Here is a 21,702-nt window from a genome sequence, read left to right as displayed (position 1 = left end):
TCTTATTTGTCAAGTGCTTAACCATGACACTTTTTTAGCATGTTTTCATCTGTTGAGGGTTCGGTTTTGAGTAGTTAGGCCTGATGAAAAAGTACATGTTATCTGTTTTATCCAATAAATATGGGTGTCAACCTATTGTGATGCCACTTTAAATTTAGGCTTAGAAAACTTTTAAGAAGAAAATACCACCACCCTCTTTTGTAGGGGAAAAAGGCTATTTGACAAATAAGCGACTTGGGCACACTGGCAAGCAAGACAGTAGATCACTGCCCCAGAAAAAGTGGTTGAGATTTGCTTCCTCGAGACCAAGAGTGGAGAGAACTTTCACAGGCATATTTTCTCACCTGTGAAAATTTTAAAATAACATGATTTTTTCAGGTCGTTTTGCTTGACAAAATGAATCGCATGTTTGCAAAGCTCCAAAGGACTTTCTCGCCTGACAAAGAAATTTGGCCTACTTTCTTTCTTTTTGTAAGGGGATAGAACAACCGAAAAAAAATGAAACTTAAAGCAGGCCTGCATTGTTGGAACAGTTCACAGTAAGATGCAGGGCATTTCAGGAGAGAATTGGTCTTTATACGTAGCACAGTATGGTAAAAAAATGTTATCTTATTCTTCAAACTCAACAGGTGAGCCAGGGAAAGCATTTCATAACAGCGTCACTGTAAGTGGTATGTGGAGCATATGCAGCAGCCTAGTCTCCTTTAAACATTCTCTGTGCAGTTTGTACATTTTAACATGTACTATATGACAGCTTGAGGTGGATATGCGATCGCTAGCAACCCTCCTGGTCCTCCCGTACTGACTGTTGAGTGACATCTTTCAGACAACAGATGCTTACATTTACATGGAAATTTTACATCAATAGATGAGCTTCAATAAGTAATTGACAAAAAAAGATGGAACATATCAGAACAAAAAATTTATGAGAACTGGGGTTGATTCATGAGAAGCAGGTCATAATTTGGTCATCCATGTTCCAGTGAAATGCAAAACACACCACTGAATACTTTGGACTGGGTTAAGAAACACCCAGAGATTTGAGGGAAAACTTTTCAAATTCCAAGAAGTTCCATCTGTAAACTACTTGGAAAAACATGAGGATTAGATTCTGACATTCATTGTGTAAGACAATGACATTCCAATGTCAAAAATCACGGGAGATGTATCAATGTGAAGACGGATGTAAGCAATCATGGTTGCTTACGTGCATGCTTCATGCACGGCCGCATGCACACACACCCATCTGATCCTCGTTTCCAGGTAGATGTAATAATTTCATTATGATTTGGGCTTAATATAGAACACTGTTTTCATACAAGCAGCAAAAAGCAAGCACCTTCTACCAAGAAAAACATGACATGACATTGGCAGCCACAGCTTCAAGCTCAAGCAAGGACTCTGGTTGTTTCACCATCAAACGATGAATCTCAATAAAGGAAAGGATGGAAATATTGCAATTCAATATAGAAGAAATCAAGTACAATAGCATTCATCAGTTGATTATGGTACAAGAAACAACATAAACAAGCAGCCTGGTGCCACTGGTGCCACTGCCGCCCCAAAACATAACAAGAGCACCCACTATAGAAATTGGAGGGTATACTCATATTTCTCCGGTACCAAGAGGTTGCCGTGAATTGTCACCGGAGCTCCATGCTTCATAGTCCTTGACAAGCTAAGGAACACATCAAATAAATTAATGCAATCATGTGATATGAAAATAAATTTTTAACTGTACATGTTCTACCGAAGTGATTCTGGCATAAACATGTTTTAGTTGCAAGATTCTGCATGCGTCAATGACTTAGGGTAAAAAACTGAAAAATCCCGTGTAGACAAGAAAAAAATAAAAGCTATTCAGGAGATGAACTTTTTGAATCATCTTTTCTTTTTCATAGTAAATTTCCATTGAATGAACTTTCTGAATCATCTCTTCATTTTAATAGTGATTCTTTAATATCTTCTTCCTTGCAACTGGATCCATCAAGTTTCTCTGCAATTATGGTGCAGAGTTTATAATGTGATTACTACAACTTCAGTGAACCTCTCATTGGAACTCTTATTGGTGATGATGCTTTAAGCAGAACTCTTTTCCAATGATTTCGTACCAGATTAAAAAAACATCGTTACCAAAACTTTGGTGCTTCTGCCACTTCTTCCATACAAATTTTTCAATTACAAATTCTCAAACACTTGCAAATTCAGATATTTTTTAAAAGGTGGCAAGCAAGGAAGCTTTACATGGCATATTGTATTCAAGATCTCCTCATCAGTCATCACATAGGGATGTTGACATCTATCACTCTCTAATCCTTATGAAATGATCAGACATCCTAAACCCAAGTTGTTGAGTGAATGACAAAGGCAGAAAAGAATCTGTTCCAGAAAGACACCTGCCTCCTCTGACACTAATCTTGTATCTCTAATTGGGGACATCTTGTTATAAGGTAGGTTTTATTCTGCATATCTTGTCATGTTGAGCATTTGTTTTTTACAACTGTACGTCGTGCTTCTAAACATGATCATGAATCTCACTTTTTGTTGAGCAGACAACATGAATATGTTGTCTGCCTTTATCCATTCAATTGAGGTTTTTTAATCATAATAGTAGCCTCTTTGTTGAGTCAGATGCTTGTATAATAGCATTACCAGACATTCACGCAACAAAAAATAGTAATAGCATTAGCATTGCCTTAAAACATAGCAGAAATGGCTAATAGTAACAGAATGGCAGTTCCAATGTAATACCTAGCACAAAAGAGAAGAACAAGTGTTATGCATCCTGCAGTTCTGATGAACTCAAAATTGCAAACTACATGTTTTGCCGAATTAAACAACCATGGTTACTCAAAACAATGTAAAAACTGCTTGATTAACCTGTGCCAGAAATCGTGGTACCATAATCCTCAAGATCTGCTCCATGACTTTATTTCCACTAGACTCTATCAATCCTACAGGAATTGCACCAAATGCAAAAGGAATATCTATGATGACCTGAAGAGATCCATTACTGAGTCAGACCAAGATAAAAGGTAATCAAAACACATTCTTTTCAATATGAATAACATTTCTAGTATAACTAGTTAACTGTTAAAAACAGTCACCTCAATTTCAGTATCTGATATAAGTTGCTGCAACGTTGAGCCATTATTGTTGATATTGCAAGATATTCTATTCACCATAGAAGCTGCATTCCATAGTAAATAGCATCAAAGAACTCCTCTGAAGGTGTTAGCACATGCCAAAGCAAAGATATTAGTCATCTCAATTGAGAGGTAGAACTGAAATAAAAAGAATCTATATGACCTAAAGGAATTTTTCAGGACTCAACACAGGTAGATTGTTCTTCCCTTTTTCCTTTTTTTTTATTTTGGACAGGGGGGGGGGTGTAAAAATGTCTTCAAAAAGACAAAATGCATACAAGCACTAATACTTCACAAGAGACGTGCACAAGAGCGCCCAAAGAACACTTAAATAATTATGCACAAAGGCATAGAATAGCACACACATGCACAAAGGCATAAAAAATATCTTTATATTGAAAAAGTAAAAGGAGCTTGAGCTCTCAAGCTTGAGGAAATACAAGGGAAGTCCCCTATTTATACAACACAACAGGAGCCACATAGGGGGCTCCCAAAGGAGTCGTTGGGAGCCCCCAACGACTCTTTTGGGGAGCCTTCCCTAGGTGGCACAAACCACAAAAAAGAAATAAGAAAAGAAAAGAAAAATAAAAGAATAAAAAAAATACAATCATATTCCAAATGGAATATGCGTAAAATAGGAAATTACAGAAATACCTTTTTCGGGTTATTATGAGCAAAAAACAAATATATATATATATATATAGAGAGAGAGAGAGAGAGAGAGAGAGAGAAATGTATACATATATACATAGTATATATGTATATGTATCTCTCTCTATATATATACGAATATATATGTACATCCAACGAGATTAAGGATTACATTTTAACACCCCTCCTCAAACTTACGGTGCGATAACCGCAAGTTTGCCAAGAAGAAAATTAAATCTAGGCGAACAAAGAGCCTTAGTGAAGAAATCAGTCAGTTCGTACTCAGAAGTCACATACGGGAGATCAATGACCTTCTTCAAGTATTCTTCCCTGACATAGTGACAATCCATCTTTATATGCTTCGTGCGTTCATGAAAAATATGATTCTTGGCAATATATATTGCACTTTTATTGTCGCAGCATAACTTTGTTGGCTCTTTAATATAGACTCTCATGTCTTCTAGAAGACGCTGAATCCATACAATTTTCATGGTTGTTGATGACATGGCTCGATATTCGGCTTCGGTGGAGGACAAAGAGACCTTTTGTTGCTTCTTCCACCACCAAGAGACCAACGATTCACCTAAGAAAACACAAAAACCAGTGGTGGAGTGACAGTTATTGGGGTCACCTCCCCAATCAGAATCAGTATATGTAATTAACTTTAATTCAGAAGATGAAGACAAAAATACTCCCTTATTTGCAGTTTCCTTTAAGTATCTGATGATACAAAGAATGACACTCATGTGAACTGTTGTGGGAGCATGTTGAAACTGACTGGCAATATGGATCGCATGTGATAAATCAGGTCGATTGATGCTAAGATACATTAGCGAGCCTACCAGTTGTCTGTAAGGAGTAAGATCGGTCAAAGGAATCCCGTCATCGATTTTCATTTTTTAGCTCACTATTTCAGGAGTTTCGCAAATTTTGTCATCTGAGATTCCTGACCTGTCAATAATCTCACAAGCAAGTTTAGTTTGAGATAGAAAATAACCACGTTGGGAGTAAGCAACCTCAATTCCCAAGAAATATGTCAGAAACCCTAAGTCTGACATTTCAAATTTCGAAGTCAAGACGGATTTGATATCCTTGACTCCTTTGACATCATCACATGTTATTAACATATCATCAACATATAACAATAATATCACAATACTTGCATCAGATTTTTTGATAAATAATGCAGTATCTGTGTAATAGGAAGAGAATCCATTTTCTAACATAACATTGTTAAATCTGTCATACCAGGCTTTGGGTGCCTATTTCAAACCATAGAGAGCTTTTCGAAGACGGAGAACTTTATCTTTAGGAACTTTCATACCTGGTGGGGCATCCATATAAACTTTTTCATTAAGATCACTATTTAAAAAAAGCATTTTTAACATCCATTTGAAAAATATTTCATTTTTTAATAAACGCAATAGTGATGAGACATCTGACTATAACCATCCACGCTACGGGTGCAAATGTCTCTTCATAGTCAATTCCATATTCTTGACCATACCCTTTCTTGAATAAGCGAGCTTTATACCTCTCTAGAGATCCATCGCTCTTAGTCTTAACTTTAAACACCCAACGACAACCTATAGTTTTCTTTCCAAAAGGTAGAGTTTGAAATTCCCATGTGTTAGCTTTCCTGAGAGCTTTGAGTTCATTTTCCATAGCTTCTTGCCATTCTACACATTTTTTGGTTTCCTCAAAATTTCTTGGTTCAAAATAAGAATGAATGGCACTAAGGCAAGCTCTATACTTAGGTGAGAATGAGTCAAAAGAGACAAATCTTGTTGGAGGCTTCTTATTTCTTTCAGATCGTCTGGGATGTGTGGGAATAGAATCACTATATTGCTCAATTGCACTTCTGAAAGTATTTCTATCTCTACGAGAATAGGTTATTGGGTCATTTGATGTTCTATCTTCTTGAATACTGGGTGAGTTGAAGTCATTAGTGTCTACTTCATTATCACTATCATGGTTTGATGATATTGCATCATCACTAGATATATCATCATTACTAGATAATAGGTCAAATAAGAAAAAATAATCAACATTTTCATGGTGAGAATCATTTTTTTCAAAGCCACTCTCATTTTTCAAAAACGTCACATTTCTTAAAACACATAACTTATCATTTTTAAAATCGTAAGAGTGAAATCCTTTTTGAGTCTCAAAATATCCAAGAAAGGGACATGGAATAGCTTTAGATGAAAGTTTGTCATTCTTATCTGTAAGAACAAAATATTTGCAATCAAAAATTCACAATCTGTTATAATCAGGTTCCCTTTTATATAGTGTTTCAAAAGGAGAGATTTTACCCAAACTTCTAGATGGTAAACAATTGATAAGGTAAACAGATGCAAGAGCCACTTCGGCCCAAAAAAAATTGAAATATTTTGAGCTATGAGAAGAGTTTGAGTGGTTTCAATGATATGCCTATGTTTTCTTTTGGCCAACCCATTTTGTTGAGGAGTTTTAGGGCATGACCTTTGATGAACAATACCACTATCTTCAAGATACTTCTTGAATTCATTTGAGAGATACTCTCATATGGAATCTGCTTTAAATATTTTTAAGTCACTATTAAATTGATTTTTAATCATCACATAATATGATTTAAAGCATGAAAAAACTTCATGCTTATGTTTAAGAAAATATATCTAAGAATACCTAGAAAAATCATCCACAAAAATCACATAATAGGCAAACCCTCCTTTTGAAACAACAGGTGCCGGTCCCCAAACATCCGAATGAACAATTTCGAAAGGTTTAGAAGTAAACATGGATCTTTGTTCAAAAGGCATACTTCTCATTTTTCAAAGAATACAATCATTACATGAGAAAGTATCTTTACAAAGATTTTTAACAAAATGCAAATAAGATAACTTGGTGATATTGAGATGACCAAGTCTTTTGTGCCAAACATTTATATCCTTATATTGGACAACATTACAAAAACAATTTTTAGGAACTTGAAGAGAGTCCATATAATATAAGTCCCCCATATTAGAGCCTTCCCCAATCAATTTTCCGGACCGACGATCTTGTATTAAACATTTATCAGAGGAAAATTTAATATTACATCCATGGTCCGAGAGTTGAGAAACGGAGAGAAGGTTCAAGTTTAATTTTGGTATAAATCTAATTTTGGGGATGAAAAAGTTTTGAGTTTCAAAATTTCCAACACCTTTAATTTCAAGAGAAGTCCCATCCGCAATAGAAACAAAAGATGGAAAAATATTTTTTAAATATTCGAAAAGAGAATACATGTTTGGGGGACATATGAAAAGACGCACTCGAATCCAAAAGCCAAGATGTTTTACCTGGAGGAGAGAAAGTAGATACGGCGGCTCCCGAGATGGCTCCCTTGAGGAGAGGTTGAAGTGCCTCCACAATTTGATTTAGTGAAAGGGATCCACTTGAAGAAGTCTCCTCCTTTTGCGGCTGAGAGGTGGTGGTCATGGTTAACAACTTCTTCCACTTGGGACAAACGGGTTTGATATGCCCTGATTCTTTACAAAAAATGGCAAACAATTTTGCTATAATCTTTTTTTCCACCTTGTCCACCATTTCCTTCTTGATTTTAATTTTTAAAATGAGGGGGATGATAGGCTCTTAAATTGTTTTCGGGCCTAGACACCACATTGACCCCATCATTCTCTTCGAAATTGGATGAAACAGTAAGTACATTTGACCCTTGCTTACTTATACTCATACGGGTTTCTTCCCCACTTAATTTGGTGAGAACATCCTCAAGAGAAGGAGGAGTGAAAGATAACAAAAGAGAAGACCTTATTTGCTCAAATTCGAGCCTTAGCCCATTCAAAAAATTGAAGAATCGATCTTCTTCTAATTGTTTGTGGCAAAGTTTAATCGCCTCTCCACTCTATTTTGGTTCGAGCATAGCAAGTTCGTCCTAAATGAAAGAAAGTTTGGCAAAATATTCCCTAATGGTCATTTCGCCTTGAAGAAGAATTAGAGCCTTCTTTTGAAGGTAATATTTATGGGACAAGTTCCTTGAGGTATACATTTTCTCAAGATACTCCCATGCTTGAGAAACTTTTTTGAATTTGATAATATTCTCGTTGATTTTTGTCTCAATGGAAGAAAAAATCTAAGACAAAATTTTGAAATTCTTCATTTCCCATTCATCATGCTTCTTCGAATATTCATCAAGGGCTTTGGTTCTTTCCTCCCCTTCAAGGATCTTAATTTCACCTTTCTCCATCAAGGTGATTTTTTGTTCCGATTCGGGGATTGTGCCTTGCACGTAACCCCAAAGACCTTTTTCCTTTTATGTGAGACTCCATGTTTCCGGCCCAAACGTGATAGTTGGAGCCGTTGAGTTTAAATCCAAGAGAGAAATGAGACTCTTTTTCACCCATTAGAGAGGAAAGATGAAAGAAGAAATACGTACCACAATAAGACTTTTAAGTCTTACTTGTCGAAATGCCCTTCTAAAATATTAAAGGAAGAGAAGCCCCCACTCCAATCTCTAAGAAGCCAAAGGCACGTTTTTTTAGGCACTCAAAAAACGAAGAATCACACGATCTTCAATCTTTAACCAAGCCCTGATACCATGTAAAAATGTCTTCAAAAAGACAAAATGCATACAAGCACTAATACTTCACAAGAGACGTGAAAAAGGTGCAGGATCCGACCCGATCCATGTCACCGTCCATGTAAAGATCATGTATTTTGTTATCGGGTCTGGATATACCAGACCCTGACCCATAGTGTAATGTAAACTTAAATACACATTTAGGTCACGATTTGCCGCAATCGATCTCTCCCTCTCTCTCTCTCTTCTCTTTCTCAATACAGGAGCAAGAAGGAAAACTTACATGGTATCAGAGCATAGATCCAGCTAAGGGTTGAAGAGGATTTCGAAGGTGCGGCAAATCAAGGTTTGAGGTTTCGTCCATTCTTTCTTTCTTTCCTTTAGATTTTTTTTCTCTACCTCCATTCCCAATCTCCCCCTCTCGTTTTCCCCTTTCTGTTTTCCTAGCCTTTTCTTTTCTTTCTTTAGTGGATTCACATCTCACGTGAATCCCTAAATTGTTCACGCAGGATACACGTGAATCTTGGTTCACGTGAACACTGTACATCAAAAAGGTCGTGAATTTCACAAGAATCTTCTTTCTTTATTCAAATCTCCCTTCTTGCGTATCCCTTCTTTATTTTGGGCAGACGTGCGACATATAATCTGGGACACGTGAATCTCCTTTTTTATTCAATTTTTTTTTTGAATCTCCTGTTTTTGTTTTTGTTTTTGTTTCTGTTTCACGTGAATCTTCTTCACGTGAATCTTCTTTCTTTATTCAAATCTCTTTCCTGCGTATCCCTTCTTCATTTTGGGCAGACGTGCGACATATAATCTAGGATTCTAAAATCTGACATAAAAAAAATTTGTTGTCCAGCCTGTTGTGCGACAGAAAATCTGTTCATTTCTTTGTTCTCATCTGTCTTTTCTCGTATCATATTTGTTTTGACTGTTACGAGTGGGATTCACATTGAAAACTCAGTCCTTCCTCTGACAGCTTCTGGTCGTCAATCTTTGAGTTACTCAGTGCAAAAAAAAAAAGGAAGACAATCAGAAAACCTCTCTGACTGCAGACTGAGCACTCTGTGAATACTTCAAAAAAAACAAACAAAAGGGGTTCTTCTTCTTGTTAAAACTTCTTTTTCATGGATCTTCATTCCTCTTCATCCAATCTTTCTTCAAGTTTTCTCACTCAACTCGTTTATGAAAAGTTAACTACCTCAAACTTCTTGATTTGGAAGAGACAAATCATTCCTTTTATAAGGAGTCAAGGTCTCTTAGGTCACCTTGATGGAACCACTCCCGCCCCACTCGAATTTGTTACGAGAGAAGAAAAAGACGACAAAGGAGTAAGTTCAATTGTGTATGTCAAGAATGTTGAGTACCTCAACTAGGAAAGGAAAGATCAGTCAATGGTTGCATACATCACTTCCACCTTGTCCCAAGAGGTCCTTGTTGCAATTCCCGACAACTGTACTGTTCTGCAACTTTGGGAAAAATTGGTTCAAATATATTCACAAGTTTCGCAGGCGAGAATGGTTTTTCTCAAAAGGGAATTTCAGATATTGAGAAAAGATTCCATGACCATCATGGAATATCTGAACAAGATGAAGACTATCACAGACCAACTTGCAGTTATAGGATGCGCAGTGAGTGACAGCGATATGGTACAACAGACTCTGAGTGGATTGGGATCCGACTACAACATGATCGTCACTTCCCTATTGTGTCTCCCTGCCCTTCCTACCTTTGATGAGTTGCGAGCAAAATTAATTCAGTATGAGATGACTCTGAAAGGGTTCTCTGAGGAATCTCACGTTCACACAAATTCTCAGGAAGTTTTTGCCACAGGGGTGTCTTATGGTAGAGGACGAGGACGAGGAGGACAAGGGCGAAGTGGACACGGAGGGCGTGGTCTACTTCCCACTCCAAATATGTTAGCTCATGCGCAGGAGTCAAGATCCATTCCTACCTGCTTCCTTTGTAACAAAAAGGGGCATATCAAGGCGAATTGTTGGCATAATCTAGAGAATAAAGGAAAGGGTCCACAAACAAAAAACAAAAAGAAGTTCTCAAGTAGTGGAGAGATTAAAGATCTGCTGATATCTGTCTTATCAGAGTTGAAATTGAAGCAGAGTGATGAAGGCACCTGGTTTGTCGACTCAGGGGCAGCGACTCATGTAACAGGTGATGCAGGTAAGATTTCTAATCTCATTCCTTATTTTGGAAAAAGTAAGATTGTCACTGGAGATGGATCCCACCATCATGTTTCTCATGTTGGAAAAACTGTCATTCCCATGTCACATTCCACTCTTACTCTTTTTGACGTTCTTCATGCTCCTGACATTAAGAAAAATATTGTCTCTGTTTCCAAACTTATTGATGATAATAATGCTTCAGTTGAATTCACTCCCTTCTCTGTGCAGGTCAAGGACCTACGCACGAGGAAAACATTTGCTGAAGGAAAGAGACGAGGCAATATGTATGTCTTTGAAGAAGCTCCTTGTCATGTTGTTCGTCCTGTCCACCTGAATTCAAAGCCTTCATTAAAGTCGTGTTCATTCTCTTCTGCTAATGTTTTTAGTATTTCTGAATGTAATAAGTCATTCTTATGGCATAGTCGATTAGGACATTGTGGGGGTCATTTCATTGAGAAACTTGTATCTAATAATCTCATTCCAAAAGAAAGTCTAAATAGGGATGAGAACAGTCACAAATGTTCCAGTTGTCTTTCCTGCAAGAGTCATGTATTGCCTTTTCATTCCATTAATAAGAGAGCTTCAAAACCTTTTGAGATAATCTGTTCTGATGTATTGGGACCCGCCCCAGTTGCCTCTGGATCTGGGAGCAAATACTATTTAATCTTTGTTGATAGCTATACTCGATACACTTGGATATATTTCATAAAAAATAAGTCGGAAGTCTTCTCTTTGTTTCAAAATTTTCTTTCCCTTGTCAAAAATCAATTTTCTGAGTCCATTCAATTTTTCCAATGTGATGGAGGTGGGGAATTCTCATCCCGTGATTTTATCTCTTTTCTTCAAAATAACGGAATAGGAAGAAGGGTGTCCTGTCCTCATACCCCTCAACAAAATGGAATTGTTGAACGAAAACACAGGCATATCGTTGAAAGTGCCATGAGTATGCTTCATGACAGCAATCTTCCCATCAACCTATGGACAGAAGCTTTCCATTTTGCCGTGCATGTGATAAATAGACTGCCTATGGTTATTCTGGAAAATAAGTCTTCTTATCACTGTCTTTTTGGAACTTATCCTAGTTATTATGATCTGCGTGTTTTTGGATGTGTTTGCTATATGCATATTGATCAGTCCCTGAGAAACAAGTTTCAAGACAAGGCCCAAAAGTGCAGATTTGTGGGATATACAGATAACTACAAAGGATATAGGTGTTATGATCCCACCAACAAACGTATCAGAACCTCAAGAAATGTTGTCTTTGATGAACAAAATTTTAATCACGGAGCTGACACAACGAATATGTCAACTGAAATTTACTATCCTTGGCTAAGCTCAAGACTTTTTGCTGGCTCTAATGAAACATGTTCCTCAGATTGCGTGCAACAAGAAGAAGAGGTATTTGAGAACACTGGGACGTCGGGGTCACAGAATGCAGAGGAAGTACCGGGCAGATACAAAGGCATTGTCTATTCCAAACAGAGACCGACAACATCAAGCCATTCAGATCATGTCTCAGTCGCTAATCCTACTCCTTCTCATACCCTTGCAGTCAGAAAATCAAACCGCATACGACATCCTATTGACAGGTGGGTTAGTTATAACAACTTCTCCTTGGATTTTCAACTGTTTTTAACTGCCATCAATAAGGACGAAGAGCCCATCATGTATTATCAGGCAGCAGCTTCTATGAAATGGGTAGAAGCCATGAATGATGAAATGCAAGCCTTGCATGAATGTGGAACATGGGAAGTTGTTCCCAGACCACCTGACAAAAATGTTGTCGGATGCAAATGGGTCTACAAAATCAAGTATAAGTCAGATGAAACCATTGAACGATATAAAGCAAGGCTTGTAGCACAAGGATTCACTCAAGAAGCAGGGCAAGACTATGATGAGACTTTTAGTCCGGTTGTAAAAATGGGGAACGATTCGAATTATCATTTCCCTGGCTGTTGAACATGGATGGAAGTTGAGTCAGCTTGATGTAAAAAATGCATTCTTACATGGGGATTTGAAGGAGGAGGTATACATGGAATAACCCCTTGGATATCAAGAACAAAATTGTAAAACCCATGTATGCAGGCTAAAAAAAGCCATCTACGGCCTGAAGCAAGCATCTCGCTCTTGGTTTGATAGCTTCTCATCAGAGATTCAGAAACATGGATTTTCACGTTCCATGCTGAACCACTCATTGTTTATCTTTAAAAGCCAGTCTGTGACCACTCTATTATTAATTTATGTCGATGATATTATTATCACAGGAAACTCTGCGGACCACATCCAAGAAATAAAAGACTTATTAGGTCAAAGGTTCAAAATGAAAGACCTTGGAGTTCTACGCTATTTCCTAGGTGTAGAGTTGATAACCAGGCTCATGGATTGACACTCACTCAACACAAGTACACCGTAGATGTTCTCAGCAAGGCAGGCATGAAAGACTGCAAACCTCTAGGAACTCCGAGTGTACTTCATCAAAAACTTAGCGCTCATGATGGAGATCTGTGTGATGACCGCACCAGGTATCGCAGCATAATAGAAATGTTACAATACCTCACATTCACTAGACCTGATATTGTTTATTCAGTCAATCAAGTGTCTCAATTTATGCATGTGTCACGCACTGGACATATGGAAGCGGTCAAGAGCTATGTCACAGGGATTCGGCTAGCAGGGTGCCGCACCCGCGTCGACGCAACTCGACGCGGGTGCGGGTGCGAGTGGGGCACCGGGTGCGGTCAACCCGATCCTGGGTGCGTTGACCGCACCCAGGATCATTAAGGTCCATTTTTTTTTGGATTTTTTTTTTAAATTTGCCCAAATGGGTTGTGAAATTTTTTTTAAAAAAAATTATACTGACAGCTGCTGACAACAGCTGTCTGTCAGCTGCAGCAGTTGTTCTGTCAGCTGCTGACAGCTGCAAAATTTGAAAAAAAAAACCGGCATGTTCCCCCGACCCCCTTTATATATATATATATATATATATATATATATATATATATATATATATATATATATATATATATATATTACATTTTTTCCCCTGCCGCACCCCCGCACCCGGGTTTTTTGGAAGTGCCGAATCCCTGCACCCGCACCCATGTGACATAGGTCAAGAGGATCCTTAGATATCTGAAAGGGACTATTGGGGATGGATTGATATATTTACCACAGTCCTATGGCCAAAACGAGCATAAAATTACTGTATATTGTGATGCAGACTGGGCAGGAGATCCCGACGAAAGAAGATCTACATCAGGATATTATGCCTTCATTGGAAGAAATTTAGTCTCTTGGAGCAGTAGAAAACAAAAAGATATCGCTAGATCAAGCACTGAGGCTGAATATAGATCCATGGTTGCTGCCACTGCCGAAGTCACATGGATCAGGCATCTTCTAACTGAAGTAGGAGAAAAGATCTCCCACACTACCTTGCTATGTGACAATCAAAGTGTTATCAATATGTCATTCAATCCAGTACATCACAGTCGTGTCAAGCACATTGAGATCGACCAACACTTTGTGAGACAGAAGGTTGAAGAAAAAGAGATTGAGCCTGAGTTTGTCAATACTGAAAGACAGGTTGCAGACATATTTACCAAAGGGTTAACCCATGGTTGCCAGTTGAGGAAGCGGGAGCGGGAAGCGATACGGGAAGCGGGAGCGGGAAGCGAGGCACTTTCAAAATTTTAGGAAGCGAAGAAGCGTGGGACCACTTAGGACCGATTCGGGAAGCGTCTCGGAAGCGACCTAGGAAGCGTCTCGGAAGCGAGGGGGAAGCGAAAAAATAAAAATAAAAAATAAAAAAAAAATTGAAAAAACAGGGGAAGCGTGGGGGAAGCGAGGGGAAAGCGTGATGGGAAGTGCGCTTCCCATTAAAGGGAAGTGCGTCCCCCATTAAAGGGAAATGTGTCCCCCATTAAAGGGAAGCGCGCTTCCCAAAAAAGGGGGACGCTTCCCCCCACGCTTCGAAAGCGCGACGTTTCGCGCTTCGGGGAAGCGCGCTTCAGGGAAGCGCGCTTCGGGGAAGCGCGCTTCAGGGAAGCGCGCTTCGGGGAAGCGCGCTTCAGGGAAGCGCGCTTCGGGGAAGCACGCTTCCCCTTTTAGCTAGGCGCTTCCGATAACCCTGGGTTAACCAAGGATCGCTTTTGGATGCTTAAAAGCAAGTTGTTCATGGTCCAAAACCATGATCAACTTGAGGGGGGGTGAAAAAGGTGCAGGATCCGACCCGATCCATGTCACTATCCATGTAAAGATCATGTATTTTGTTATCGGGTCTGGATATACCAGACCCGGACCCATAGTGTAATGTAAACTTAAATACACATTTAGGTCACAATTTCTTTTACAGAAATCGTGACAGCCGCAATCGATCTCTCTCTCCCTCTCTCTCTCTCTCTCTTCTCTTTCTCAATACAAGAGCAAGAAGGAAAACTTACAAGACGTGCACAAGAGCGCCCAAAGAACACTTGAATAATTATGCACAAAGGCATAGAATAGCACACACATGCACAAAGGCATAAAAAATATCTTTATATTGAAAAAGTAAAGGAGCTTGAGCTCTCAAGCTTGAGGAAATACAAGGGGAAGTCCCCTATTTATACAACACAACAAGAGCCACATAGGGGGCTCCCAAAGGAGTCGTTGGGAGCCCCCAACGGGCTCCCCAACGACTCTTTTGGGGAGCCTTCCCTAGGTGGCACAAACCACAAAAAAGAAATAAGAAAAAAAAGAAAAAAATACAATCATATTCCAAATGAAATATGCGTAAAATAGAAAATTACAGAAATACCCTTTTGGGTTATTATGAGCAATATATATATATATATATAGAGAGAGAGAGAGATGTATACATATATACATAGTATATATGTATATGTATCTCTCTCTATATATATACATACAACGAGATTAAGGATTACATTTTAACCGGGGGGGGGGGGGGGGGGTTGGCGTGTTGGGGAAAGAAAGGTAAGCTTTCAATTAAAATGAATAAAGATGCCTTGAAGCCATCAATAATGAGAGACAAAGAAAACAAAATTTACATCTGAGCAGAACAAGAAGAGTCAGCCCTACACAGCAACAATATCCCTTGCTTTCACAACATATCCTAGGCTGTCCACTCCAACTAATATCTGAAACACTCTAGAACTTATACGACCTATCCTAGGCTGGAAATCCATATCTGAATCGCTCCAGAACTAACACAAGCATCAACTTAGAGGGAGCTTTGAAGTTTTGAACTCTCAAATGAATCATTAAAGGACTGCATGCTGATTCTTCAAACTTCCCTTATTGTGTTCCAACCATGTATACCTCATACCCATTGTGCTCCACCATTTCCAGATTAGGATCCACATCCTCCCATTATGCCTCACCCAACCAGCCGGCAAAGCCTGTCTCAGAAGTGTCTGTAACCAAATCTGGCCATGCAGATTGTTCTGGAAAATGGTGAGAGTCCGAGAAAAAGAAGAAGAGAGGATTCTCCTCTTTGGACCAGCAGACAGAACACCGACTTGCCATCTAGAAGCCTGTTCTCTTGAGGTTTACACAAGTAACTGCTCTACCTAAGGAGCGGATCCCCCAAAAGGTCCTCTTCGGAAATGGATAAACATCAGTGTCAAAAGAAAGGAATACCCACATTTTACAGAAAATACCTGGTTCTGTGTAACTCCATCTAATATTGCCAACTTCCTCACATGTGTATCTGCTGCCCGAGCATCTACCTTTCATTTATTTTACTGTCAACAACATTTATTCTGAAGGTAATATCCCAAACCTCCATATTCCTATATCAGTCTGCTACTGCCACCTCCTTGCTTCTAACAATAGAGGAAATATTAGAAACGCACTCAACTAGTGGACATTATTAGTCTATTGGTCTGTCAATGACATAATACTGGATCCATCACCTAATTTCAGAGCTATTCTATATTTAAATTTGTCTAAGACTTCCAACAAGCAAACCCAACCCACATCCCGGGGGAGGCTGCCCCGCTCCCTGATCAAGATCTCCATGTTGAATTTGGCTTCCAGTTACATGACAGGCCTTCAATACCATATTTATATCTGAGCAACAGTACCCACTATTTATCTCCTGAACAGCTACCATCACCATTTAATCTACCAAATGTAGTCCATACACACCTGAGAAGCTTTTCAAGGAATATGGTAAACATCTGAGCTAGACGCTACTCCACCCTTTCTGGTTTTGAAACTGTGAATGTAAACAGAAAGGAAAACCTGACATGATATGTTTTATTAGGGAAAATCTACCTGCAAGAGAAAATTACATTGCAAACCATGACTGGATCTCCCTACATACACAATCTTCCATCACGGACCAGTATGTGCCTCTGACACCCTTATATGTAGTGGCACACTCAATTTGACTCTCATTCAAATACTCATCAAAAAGCATCACATAGGAAAATGTACAGCAGTGTTATCAAAAACGCGCCTTGAGGCGCAAAAGGCATGCCTTGCCTTGAGGCGCGGCCCTCTGTGCCTCAAGGCGCAAGCCTGAGGTGCAAAAAAAAATAAAAAATTTATAACAAGATGTTTGAGACATAATCAACAAAGTTTTTGTAGGTTGATCTCATATATTTTCCAGTTATTTCAGTTATGTAATAAGTTTCTTAGTATATTACTATATTTTAACTTTTGTTGGTTAACCTCGTATATTTTTCAGTTATTTCAGTCATGTAATTAGTTTCTTAATATATTTTAACTTTTGTTGGTTAATCTCATATATTTTTCAGTTATGTAATCAGTTTTTTAGTTACTTTTATATGTTAATCTCATATTTTTTTAGAATAATTTCATATATTTTAACTTTTGTAGGTTAATCTCATATATTTTTCAGTTATTTCAGTTATGTAATCAGTTTCTTAGTATATTTTAATTTTTGTTGGTTAATCTCATATATTTTCCAGTTATGTAATCAGCTTTTAGTTACTTTTATATGTTAATCTCACATTTTTTAGAATAATCTCATATATTTTAATTTTTATAGGTTAATCTTATATATTTTCCAGTTATTTCAGTTATGTAATCGGTTTCTTAGTATATTTTAACTTTTTTGGTTAATCTCATATATTTTCCAGTTATGTAATCAGTTTTTTAGTTACTTTTATATGTTAATCGCATATTTTTTAGAATAATCTCATATATTTTAACTTTTGTTGGTTAATCTCATATATTTTCCAGTTATGTAATCGGTTTGTTAGTATATTTTATCTTTTGTTGGTTAATCTCATATATTTTTCAGTTATGTAATCATTTTTTTAGTTACTTTTATATGTTAATCTCATATTTTTTAGAATAATCTCATATATTTTAACTTTTGTAGGTTAATCTCATATATTTTCCAGTTATTTCAGTTATGTAATCAGTTTCTTAGTATATTTTAACTTTTTTTTGTTAATCTCATATATTTTCCAGTTATATAATCAGTTTTTAGTTACTTTTATATGTTAATCGCATATTTTTTAGTACTTATTTGAGATTTTCTATTTCTTATTGGTTGTTATTTCATCAATAAAGCATTTCTTTATTTATTTGTATTTTTAGATATTTTTTTATAATTTTTTTAAAGTTTTCAAAAAAAAAATTTGAGGCTTACGCTTTACGCCTCGCCTCGTTTTTTGGTGGAGCGCCTCGCTACGCCTCAACGCTTTTCACAACACTAATGTACAGGCATATAGCTTTAGGTATGCATGAAATAGAAGAATGAAAATATAGAGAAAGTTCAGAAAAGATGTGAATGTGTGTGTGTATCTGTGTGTGTGTGAGAGAGAGAGAAAGAGAGAGAGGTGGGGCACACACTCGAACTGCATCTTTATAAGTATAGCTACCTAGAAACTGATTTATAATGGCAAGAAACCATTCCATACAACTCTTTCCATCAAGCCTATTCCCAATGGCTAACTCGTTCCTGTCATTTCGATATTTTAGATATGTTCTTATAACAACTTAAACAAGGCATGCTGTGCCAAATTGTAGCTAGTTTGCTCGCAACTTCTTGCATCATGTGCACTACACCTGAGATTTTTTGTCATCGACATCAAGAGGGATACTCCCAGTGGCATGCAAACCGTGTTTTCCACTTAACATAGTCCCCGATAATTGTGGGAGCCTCACTTTCCAGATATTATTTTCTACACTTCTGAAAATAATGAGAACCTTGATATGTAAGCCAGGCAAAACTTGATTCTCTAAATCGTTGAAACATGGTTCTGAAAATTTGGTTAGTGTTTTCCTTGACTTTTCCATTATTATCCCTTCAGTTATATGCTACATCATATAATGGAACATTATTATCAAAGAAACACACCATAAGTACCCTAAAGCATATGAAATTTATTTCTAGCAATTAGCATATAAGGTTGAATTCTGAAAAAAAAAAAGACATTGGTTTTGTTAACAGATTAAGAAGTACATCTCGTTGAAAAAAAATGTTCAAATTCATATCCACATGAAAATTGTCATAGCTAACAAAGAATACTATATAGATTATACAAGCATTAAAGAAGAGCTAAAATCGAATGGGTAACAATCAAGAACACCAAAACGAAGTTCATCTCATTCAGGTTCATGTCCAAACGTTCAACTTCAAATCTCAAGTGGGGAAAGAGAAAAGTTCACCAAAAGTTTAGAATTAGTATACAGAAGCTAAAACAAGAGCTAAAATAAAGAGGGCATGAACAAATTCGCCATGCAACAGCAATAGAAAAAAATAAGCATGGTATTGTACCTGAGAATTTCTCATTCTGCTCTACAACGATTGGAGAACCTTCCAACTACCACCCACCACGTGAAATAGGGATTATCAGCACAAAACCCACCAACCATAAAAACCGAAATCGAAGAACCGAAAAAAGGAAATCCAATTGGCCTATAAGTGAAAATGACCACAGATTCAAAGAAGCACCAGCATACCTTACATGACATGAGGCGAATGCAGCAACCATTAGGCACTTGTTCGACCTGGACCAGCAGAACAGGGCACACTTCGAAGTTGAAGAACTTGAATCTGTAGACGTAGCACAGGAACGTGTTGTCGTCGACGCGCTCGATGCGTTCGGCGTCCAAAACCGAGTACTGGCTAGCGGGTAACCTCATGTATTCATCTACACAAGAATTGGGTGGTGGTTTCTTACGCTGAAAAGGCAACGAAAAAAACAAATAGAAGAGAATGGGACAAGTGGGTATTGCTCATACCAAGTGAGCGTTGGAGGTTCTGGATGACGGTGGCCGATTCAGTGCGTCTGGCGAAGAGGCGAGCGCGGGGAGAAGACTCTCGGATGAGAGGATCTAGAGCAGCCTGAGCAAACCCCACTCTTCGCTTGGCGTTTCTGAGTGGGATTTTGGTGGGGAAGCGAGGGAGGTAGGAGTTGAGAGGGGAGAGTTCGCGTATCATGGATGACGATGAGGACAGTAATGATGAAGGGGTCATCATCACAATCATCTTCTTCTTCTTCTTTCCCCAACTGCCCGTAGGGGGCAAAAAATGCGTTTCGGAATGCTTTGTTTGATCGTGCTGTGTCAGTATATTTGTTTATAGATAAAACGGCAAGCGAGTCTCTCTCTCTCTCTCAACCTGGACCGTGCGTTCATCAACAATGGGCCACATATCCTTGAGTGATGCAGAAGTTGAACCCAGCAGAGTGACAGGTGAAGGGAACGGCCAATCCTAGTCCTGCAGGTTAAGTCTGTCGTACTTACAGTCGCATTCCGGTGGTGTAAACCCTTGGCGCACCCTTTGACCTCAACGAGTCGCCTTGCCCTTGCCCATTCTTATATGCAAGGGGCTGAAATCAGCAAAAATAGATCCCTTTGGTGTACGTTAAACCAGAGATGATTTTCATGTGACTCCAATTACTTGTTTCTTAGCAAACGTAGCAATGAGAAAATAATTCTCATTTGTTTTGTAAATGAAAGTCTATGCTCCATTTGCCACCAGAATTGGAATCACATCTGCTCTCTTATGATTCTGATTCATAAAAATTACAAATCACATTTGATTCCAATCAGATGTAAGGGACCGAAGCAAACAAGAGGTTTTGGATGGATGGACTTCAAAAAGGTATGGCTTCAAGTCTTTTTAGTCTTTAATTGTGAAGTGATATGGGCTTGAACACCAAGTCATGATTATGTGGTCTGTGTTTTTTAATAAGTTACCTTTGTGAAGCTGATCAGTTAAAACTTTAAACGAATGAACCGGCACAAAGATTGAATATATATTCAGGTAGGATTTTTCCTTAGCTGTTGGAGAAAAATAAGGCAATCGAATTAAACCAGGGATATCTGCAAAAAGATACCTAGTGTTTCTCCATAATGCAAATTCATGCCCAATAAATTATATAAATCAAAATCTTACCCGATTTTTCTTATGGTTAACCATTAACCAAGACAGTTGTCGAGGTATGTTACGGTCAAGTATAGGTTTTTCTCTCATAAACAGCTAGGCTTACTTTTGAAATGATTGAAAAGCATGGGGTTACATTAAATTTATTTTCCATACATATAGATTTTCCTGTACTTGTCCAAATGCATGCTTGAGAGAGAGAGAGAGGTGGGGGAGAGACTAGAGAGAGAGAGAGAGAGAGAGAGGTGTGTAAAATGGCAAATTTATTAAACAACGTTGAAATTATGACAATTATGGTTTTATGCTTAGATATGTAAAAAAAAACCGTGAATGCATCTGAACGGTACCATGAGAGTTCTGTAGTAAAAAATCAACAAGAAAAAGAGAGTAAGATAACTAGGTACATCTCTGAATTATGGGATTCATTGGGCATCTATTTCAATTAGTAAAGACACTACGTACGTTAAGGCAAATCACCCATTAATAAAGGGGAATTCAAATGGCGAGGCATCGGGTCCCAATCACATGTGGGCTATCACCCGTTCAAGCAAACAAAAAAAAAACACAAAAATAGAAATTAAACCAAGTTGATTTTGCTGGTTCATGACTCGTATGACTAGAGCAATTGGATCCTTCAACAGGAAAAGTATGAATTCGGTGCCCCATCTGACCCGTACCATACCAATATCCAGTCAAGGGAAATCAAAACTCAAAAGGTGGTAACAGGTGTCATCCCTCATCCAAAAGAAATGATTACACACCGACCCAAAACCATATTTAAATAGTTTTCAATAGAAA

The 21,702-nt window shown here is 38.0% G+C and overlaps 1 protein-coding gene across 1 annotated transcript; it reads right to left on the bottom strand.

Annotated features, from left to right (window-relative positions):
* Positions 1-1,443: 1,443 nt before the first annotated feature.
* LOC149845640 (uncharacterized) lies at positions 1,444-20,306 on the bottom strand. The gene is made up of 6 exons (XM_089995886.1): positions 19,758-20,306; positions 19,476-19,666; positions 19,291-19,336; positions 3,108-3,190; positions 2,881-2,997; positions 1,444-1,678 (listed from the first exon to the last, which is right to left on the bottom strand). Exons 1-6 carry the CDS (start codon positions 20,002-20,004, stop codon positions 1,607-1,609), a joined length of 756 nt encoding a protein of 251 aa, XP_089852012.1. The 5' UTR covers positions 20,005-20,306; the 3' UTR covers positions 1,444-1,606.
* Positions 20,307-21,702: the final 1,396 nt, after the last annotated feature.

This window comes from Nuphar pumila, chromosome 2 (assembly GCF_984573655.1).
Source record: "Nuphar pumila chromosome 2, dmNupPumi1.hap1.1, whole genome shotgun sequence".
NCBI lineage: Eukaryota > Viridiplantae > Streptophyta > Magnoliopsida > Nymphaeales > Nymphaeaceae > Nuphar > Nuphar pumila.
The sequence above is the reverse complement of the archived record's forward strand: the minus strand, read 5'-3'. Positions and strand labels throughout refer to the sequence as shown.